Here is an 8,857-nt window from a genome sequence, read left to right on the forward strand (position 1 = left end):
CTCTGTCCGGCTGTTTTACATAGAGCCAATATACAAGCCGCCGCAAGGCAAGCGTAAACTAATCACAAATAAAATTCGCCGATTGAGTGGGAGAAAGCGTTCGTTCGGAGCCGTAATGAAATTTCATTACGCAGAACAATCTCACATACGGCCAAGTGCATTTCAACATCGAATGCCCCGTAATTGCAAATGACGCTATCACTATCGCAGCGCCATCCAGTGGTCGGGTAGCGAACGACAATGTCGACGATAGACTGTTTTTTTCGTGTATATTTTTGTTGTCATTATTTGTCATAGATGATGCATTGTGGTGACGTGTGTGTTTGCGTGCGTGTGTGTGTGTGTGTGCGTGCGTGTGTGTGTGTGCGTGTATGTGTGTGTGCATGTGTGTGTGCATGCGCGCGCGTAAGTGGTGCCTGTCTGTCGGTCTGTATGTCTGTTTGTATGTGTGTAAGCTCAGTTCGGCGGCACGTAACGTAAAGACGATAAGCTCCAGTGAGTATGCATGCGACATCGCAACGATTTTATTAGCATGTCAAGAATTTTCATCGCCCATAAGTCATCTTCTCAAGAGCTAGTAAGTACAGCAACTCGTCGACAATACGTGTCCAGCAACCAGTTTTCGGGTCTCAGTTCCGGGCGCATTGCCATTGCCAGCGATACCATTAAGTAGACATTACATACACGCACGGACGCACGCACACACGCACGCACGCACAGGCACGCACGCACGCAAGTATACCGCGATCGAAATTTATCATTTTAAATTAGATTAAATTAATTAAGCTCGCAATTAGCGCGATGATTATTGCAAATTAATGCAATTTTAATTTTTCAAGCAACACACGGGGCTTACGTTGGAGATTACTTACGCATCTGCCTCCGTGCGCATCGGAGCCTGTGGCGAGTGAAGAAATTAACAAATTGAAGAGCTACGTCTTTTAGCACATGTGCAATTACGCATCGCAATCACTGCTGCGCGATAGAGTGTTACAATGTCGGCGACTCCTGCCCAATTCCGAATCTAATTAGTCAAATTTGAACTATCGGCCGGAAGAAAATAGCGAACTCAAATTTTATGCGCTTAAATTTCTGCGCATTTTCTGCTCTTCTTTCAAGTATTTTCTTTCCTAGAGCGCTTATAATATGTTGAGGTTAATAAAAATACAAGCTAAAGGGTTGCTTATTGCATTAAAATATCCATACACTAACCAATTCTATTCCTGCCGGAGATGAAACATTATCGAGTTCTTTTCGTTAGTAAAGGGCAATTAACGGGATGTAAAACAATTAGGCGAAATATGTTTATCCGCGACTGCTAAAAAATTTAAAATTCTACTCTAATGCTTATAAATACAATCGATACGATAATATAAGGCGGTAGTCCTGATGAGTTTTAGCTCATTTACATTAAACACTCGCATCGCTACGGCAAAAGCGTTGTGGAAAGCAATTAGACGAGCGCCGGCTAATAAAATGAAATTACGATAAAACTCTGTCGAACCAGGAGTGCTAGAGCGCTCACTGCAGACACACAGATGCTGCGTATGAACGCCGTTGATGTAGTCAACGCGTGCAATCTCCGCGCTCTCCTAACATTAACGACAACTTCATCAGTGCATCGTTCACCGTATCGTCATCGTCACCGCTGCCGCCGCCCATGAAGAGCGAGTACGATTTACACAGGCGGTGTAATTTGAACAGCGATAAAAGCGGACATAACTGTCAAGCCACTACCGCTTGCTTGTTGCGTGCGCGAACGCTGCCCGTGTGTGTGTGTGTGTGTGTGTGTGTGTGTGTGTGTGTGTGTGTGTGTGAATGTATGTATGTATGTATGTATGTATGTATGTATGTATGTATGTATGTATGTATGTATGAACGGGAACCTTTCTATCGGTATTTCCCTTTTTATTTTTTGATAGTTTCCCACCGGTAATTTCACTTTACCGGGAGATTTTGTTCCGGAGCTTCCAGGCTGATTCTAAGTAATGTTTAACCTGCTCTACCCAATCCCCATAACATCTATGTTCATTTAGCCCCAATATGGTGAGCATCACCTGCCTTTCCTCCAGCTGTGCAGGGGTGACCCCCAGTTCTTGAAGCCTGTCCCACATGATCTTCCTTAGGTGTTTGTATGCCGGGCAAACTAACAAGAAATGCTTAAGGTCTTCTGGTTCTCCCTTATTGCACACAGTGCAATTTTCTTCCCGTAACCATCTCCTGGTTCTTTTATTTACGGGGAGGCATCCCGCGCTACATTGGTACAGCAGCTTACTGCCGATTTTATTATTATTGTAAAAGGTTTCTTGTTTAGGAAATGTTTTCCCTTTATATAGCTCTAGTGTGCTTTTGTTTACCATCCCCTTTCTCCATCTGACTGTGCTGCCTTTTATAATGATTTTCTCCACCGTATTGTTCAATGTTTCGCTGTTTTCCCAGTCTCTATTTATCAATAGCTGTTCTTTGTCATACTTTCCCCCCCAGGAATTTTACTCGTCTATTCCAATCCGACGTAAAATTTCCTGCACTGATAGCTTCCGCTATTCCCCTGCATTTCCTCTCTTCCTCCATATAATTTAATCTCCCTAAATATTTAAGTTTGCTCTTCACTTCTCTATCCTCAAACGTGGACCACCCAAGCTCCCCCCCTTATTGTTTCAATACCCGCATAAGGTGGGGGCACCTAACAGTTCCCTGCCAAGCTGGTTTTGGGTATTTTCAAGAGCTTGGAGAGTGCCTGTTCCCTTTTTCTTATCCTTATATATGATTATGTCATTTCCATAGGTTAGGGCAGGTACTGCTACTGTCTTCCACAATTCTCTCCCTACCCAGTAACTGCTGCAGCTATAGTATGCCTTCGCTGGTATTATCCCTCGGTATTTCCTTGCCTTTACTCGCACTTCACCCTCATGTAGTTCGACACAGTTTTCTATGTTATTGTTTATTTTAATTCCTAGGTATGTGTATTCGTTAACGGTTTCGAGACTTAGCCTCCCTAGTTTGAAATTTACATCCTCCTATTCCGCCTTATTATTAATAAAAATCATGACTTGAGTCTTGTCTTCGCCGTATATCATTTTGTAGTCTTCTGCAAAGCCTGCCGCCACATCTAGTAATTCCTGCAGTTCCCTTTTATTATCTGCTATCAAGACCACATCATCAGCATACAGCATCCCTGTGGTTCTTTCCCTCCCTACACCTAGTTCTTCATTTTGCCTTTCTAGTCTGCGAGATAGCTCTCGTATATATAGATGGCAAAGAGCAACGGTGATAATAAGCATCCTTGTTTGACCCCTCTCGTGAATTTAACCCAACCTGATTCATATGGGCCTAGGCTAGTCTTAGACTCATTTCCCTCGTACATGGCCTCTATTAGCCAGCTAAATTTGTCCCCTAACCCAACTCTTCTGAGTTCACGTAGTCGTTTCCTTCTATCTATCCAGTCGTTTGCTTTTTTAAAGTCTAGGAAAGCCACATACAGGGTTGATTTCCTGTATTTTGCCCTCTGTATGCTTTGGGTCAGAATATAAATGTTGTCACTAGCACGGCTGTCCCTGCTGAAGCCATTTTAGAGTTTCCCTAAAAATCCGGAGTCTTCCAGCAAGTTTTCTAGGCGAGTCCTAAGGATTCCTGCGAATATTTTACCCACATGTAGAGATGCCTTACTAAAAGAGCCTTAACAGGCCATGATTACGCTGCAAAATAGCCAATCAAATATTCCGCATAAATATGGAGATGGATAATACAGTCACCAAACCAACTGCTTATTAGTGTTTAACAAAAATCAGCAATCCATCAAAGAAAGCCCTTCTATGTCACAGCAATCTAAAAAGTGTAAATCGCAGTTGACAAATTACCAAAGTGTATGAGGTATGAAATAACTTTGTAAACCCAACGGCAGATACTCGCTGAGCAGCCGAGATAATTCAGTCATTAGCTTTGTGCTCAAGCAAACAATTATAGTTGCAACAAATAGCAACAATTAGCAACAAACATCAACAAATAGTCTGAGTATACACTCGCCATTAACCCCAACACTAACTATAACCCCGCGCGGGATCATGTAACTACGTAAATGAAAATCGTGCACGCAAAATATTATAAAATAAGTTTAATACATATGAATTACAGAGAGAAGCTCGGGTCCCGTCAGACGCCTGTGGTTGGCGCCGTTCGTGCGTCGACCCCCCCCCCAAAAAAGAAATTATATACATAACGGAGCGTGCATTTCTAAGTCAGAATGTTCGTAAGTCTAATGGCCGACTCTCTCACACGGTATACAATTCGTTCAGCACCAGGGCTACGTCTCGGTGCACCTGGGGGCGGGGGGGGGGCGGACAAACGATTCTTAAGTCGAAATTTTTCTGATGAGTCATAGGACAAACGCTTGGACTATGACTCGTCTGATATGACTAATCGTCATTCTGACAACGCTGCCTGCCTCCTTGGCAACACGGGCGCAAGACTTATGGATAGTAAAGTAACATGGATGCCTGTCACCATCGGTACCCACCGAATACCCACCCAAGATACCCAAGATCCCGCTCAAACCCTTAGCTCTGACCCCCCCCCCCCCCCCGTAACACCGACTTCTTTCTCCGTAAAAACACGCGTCTCGGTGGTAACGCAGACGCCTATCCCTGTGGAAACATTGACGCGAATCCGAGAACGTCCCCTTGCCGCGCATTTTCTTACTCAAGATTTGCCCCGTGTGCATATAATAATATATTCTCACGCGTGCGCGGAAAAAACACAGGACCATCGATTTCGCTTGTCCGCGGCGGCAAAATTAGCGTCAACGCGGTTTTGCCGTAATGCATGCATTTATATCGCGCTGCGCTGTGATAATGACAATAATACATCATGTCAGACGAAGAATTACGTGGCCTAGAGCGGCAGCGCACAAGTGCGGACATGATGGATCGCCTTATGAATTTCTGACAGCGATTGGTCGTCGAGCAATCATATTACGGCTGGAGTAAATGAGAACATTACGGGCTTTATTTACAGCTCGGACAGCTTACGCGTTCAAGAACTCAACCACTGACGCACATACACACAGACGCGCGCGCGCACACACACACACACACGTGTGTGTATATATATGTGTTGGTGTGTGTGTGTGTGTGTGTGTGTGTGTGTGTGTGTGCGTGCGCTGCGTGCGTGAGTGCGTGCAGAATGGACGTTGTGTGTGCGTTGGGGTTGTGTGAATGTGTCTAATGTGCGTGGTGAGAACCTTGTTGTGCGTGTAGTGTGTGTCGTTGCATGTGTGTGTGCTATGCGCGCCGGTTAGTGGTGCTGTCTGTCGGCTGTATTGTCTCGATTTGTCGTGTGTTAGCTCAGTTCGGCGGCACGTCTAAGACGAAAGCTCAGTGAGTTGCTTTGCGAATCGCCAACGATGTTTATTGGCTGTCAAGTTTTCTCGCCATAAGTCATTATCCTCAAGGAGTTAGGTAGTTACGGCAACTCGTCGCAATACGTGTCCAGGAACCAGTTTTTCGGGTCTCAGTTCCGGGCGCATTGCATTGCCAGCGATACTATTAAGTAGCGTTACTACCGCACGGAGCACTCACACGCACGCACGGCAGGCGCACGCACGCAGTTCCGCGATCGGAGGTTTATTCATTTTTAATTAGATTATTAATTTAAGCTCGCAATTAGCGCGATGTTATTGCAATTAATGCATTTTTTATTTTTCAGCAACACACGGGGCTTTACGTTGGAGTTTTATTAGGGGGGGCAATTCTTGCTCCGTTGCGCATCGGGCTGTGGCGAGTGGAAGATTAAAAATTGAGAGTCGTCTTTTTAGCCATGTGCAATTAGCATCGCAATCACTGCCGCTGCGCGATAGCTGATTCTAATGTCGGCGATCCTGCCAAGTTCCGAATCTAAGTAGTCATTTGAGCACTATCGGCCGGCAGACTAGCGAATCAATTTTACATGCGCTTAATTTCCGTGCACGCAGTTTTCTGCTCTTCTTTAAGTAGTTTTCTTTCTAGGAGGCTTATAATATGGTTGCGGGTTATACAAATACACGCTAAAGGGTTGCTTATTGCAATCTAATTCATACATAACCATTCTAGTTCCTGCCTGGGAGAATTATCGATTTTTTGTTTGTCAAGAGGGCAATTCCGGCATGTAAAACCATTAGGCGAAATATGTTTTATTCCGCGACTGCTAAAAATTTAAAGTCTACTCTATGACTTATAATACAAAACGTCGATATTAAGGCGGTAGTCCTGAGAGTTTTAGGTATTTATTAGACCTGCATGCTACGGCAAAGTGTTGTTGGAGCATTAGACTCGGCGCCGGTATAAAATGAACAATTACTGATACTCTTGATCGCCAGGCGTGCTAGGCGTCACTGCAGACACACATGATGTGCGTATGAACGCCGTTGATTGTAGGTCAAAGCTGCAATTCGCGTTCAACCTACATTAAGACACATTATATCAGTGATCGTTGCACGTTCTCATCGTCACCCGACTGCCGCCGCCATGAAGAGCGAGCTACGGATTTACCAGGCGGTGTATTTGAACCCCGATAGGCGGACATAAACTGTCAGCTAGCCGCTTGCTTGTTGCCCGTGCGGACGCTGCCCGTGGGTGTGTGTGTGTGTGTGTGTGTGTGTACGTGGTCGTGTGTCGGTGTGTGTGTGTCGTGTGTGTGTGTGTGTGTGTGTGTGTGTGTGTGTGTGTGTGTGTGTGTGTGTGTGTGTGTGTGTGTGTGTGTGTGTGTGTGTGTGTGTGTGTGTGTGGGTGTGTGTGTCTGCTTGCGTGTATGCGCGCGTGTGTTCGCCAGAGATTTACGATGGCACGGCCCCATCATTACAACGTGCCTACTAATATCACACCTGGCTGCACTTTATGGCCCCATATAACCGACGCGTGAGACGTGAGCCTCCCACCACACCTCGCAGTTACGCGATGACAAGGGTACGCGGCGAGGCGCGCAGCGAGCATGAGGATGAGGAGGCTGAGGAGATGCTATAACACCGCGATGGAGATGCCAGCCGCGGATACATGCAGGCTCGTGGCTCCGCGCTCTGCACGTATAATCATCAGGTGGGTGGAGAGAACACGATTTCCTAGATAGCCTATTACATGCCGCGAAACAACCTCTCCCAGCCGCTCGGCACAGTCCGTGCGCATGTCGGTAAACATGCACGCTGAAAGGACGCCACAAAGGCGAAACTTGCGTTCTCTTAGTAGCGCTGTTGACAAATGGTCGTTTTTCAGGCGGCCCGCCGGCCCGTGAAATCAAGATATTGTGCGGCGGCATTTCGGCTAAGGTAACTGGCGGCCTCGGGGTGCAGCCCTTTGTAACGCGGACACATGAGGCTGGCGTGATGTAGCGTATATGTGCCAGCGTGTGTGTGTAGGTATGTGGTAGCCAGAAGCTACCGGCGAAGTGAGAGAGCGAGGACCAACCGGCGCGCTGCCTTGTGGGAACGGCAGACACGTACGTTACTTCGGCTGTGCAGAGTCGAGATATTGTGAGAATCTATCTAATCCCACACGCACGGGTTTGCGCAAGCTGCGTAACTCGGTTTATACGCGGTTGCGACAAAGCACCTTAACTATGCCTGCCCACACACGCGCGCGCATACGCACACACACGTTGTTATTTTACCACTAATATTGAAACCGACTTTTCGTGTTATTTCACCAGTAATACTGAAGCTGACCTTTTGAGTTATTTTGCGCGATAACATTTCTTTACAGTCCGACAGCAACTTCATTGGAGCGCTGTCAGATTCTAGAAAAAATCACGGACGCATTTATTAGACTAATGCTCCTTGTGACAGAAATTATGGTCAGAGAATTACTGTAATTCTGAGAAACGCCCCCTCATTCAGTCATTAAATATGAATCTTCCAAACACACAGAATTAAATCTTGTACTACATACGAAATCACAACAAACCTTAATCAGGATGCATATAAATTCAAACGAACGCATTTTATTGCCGGCGGCATCTCTCCATCTTGATCTCAAACGAGGCTGCATGAAGACGCGTCAATTAACAACGATGAAAATTTCCCTTCGACAACCCTCGCTTTAGCAAACACCGACAGACTACTATATCCATCTTATCGGTCGCGGGAATCTGAACAATCTGGTGTACTCAACCCAATCTGGTGAACCATGGGTAAGACTATATGCGTCTCTAGAGGTATATATGAGCTGTCATGCACCAGCGCCCGATGGGAGGCTCCGTACATTTCTGACGCATATATTCTTGCCAGGATTAGAAAGACTATATAGCCTTGTACATTTGCACCGGCACCACACAACACGATGGCATACTATAATATATATATATATATATATATATATATATATATTATATATATATATATATATATATATATATATTGTGTGTGTGTGTGTGTGTGTGTGTGTGTGTGTGTGTGTGTGTGTGTGTGTGTGTGGTGTGTGTGTGTGGGCGCGCGCGTGTTTGTGTTCGGCTGCTATCATAAGTCTATAATACTACACTAGTCGCTCAGGAAGCGTGAACTGGGGGCAAGCGGTCTGTTGAAACTTGCAACAAATAAGTGTCTTACTGAATATCCATAATGTTGGCATCGTTCAGATTATGTAAGTAGTGCCAGCAAATGCGTTAACGCGTATTAACACACGATGCAGCCTCTGCGCCGCTCATCGCTCTGTAGAGAGCTACGGGCGCTCACTGTTTTTTCGCAGCCCGTACAGACGATGTGTTCGGGTAAGTGTAGGCGGAGATGGCAATCTGCCGCCCTGTCGCGCCGCGTTAGCGCGTCACACGATAACAGCTCAAGTTGCTGACCGGCGACAGAGAGAGAGAGAGAGAGCCGGAATGAGCGAGCCCTCTCTGA

At 45.9% G+C, this 8,857-nt stretch overlaps 1 protein-coding gene across 1 annotated transcript in view; it reads right to left on the minus strand.

Annotated features, from left to right (window-relative positions):
* LOC106816267 (reversion-inducing cysteine-rich protein with Kazal motifs-like) overlaps positions 1-2,114 on the minus strand; it is a 37,068-nt gene extending 34,954 nt beyond the window's left edge. The window contains exon 1 of the mRNA XM_014820851.1: positions 2,058-2,114. Coding sequence (XP_014676337.1) covers positions 2,058-2,114 — 57 coding nt within the window. The remainder of the gene's footprint in view (positions 1-2,057) is intronic.
* Between the last annotated feature and the right edge of the window lie 6,743 nt (positions 2,115-8,857).

This window comes from Priapulus caudatus, unplaced genomic scaffold (genome assembly GCF_000485595.1).
Source record: "Priapulus caudatus unplaced genomic scaffold, Priapulus_caudatus-5.0.1 Scaffold31, whole genome shotgun sequence".
Taxonomy (NCBI): Eukaryota; Metazoa; Priapulida; class Priapulimorpha; order Priapulimorphida; family Priapulidae; genus Priapulus; species Priapulus caudatus.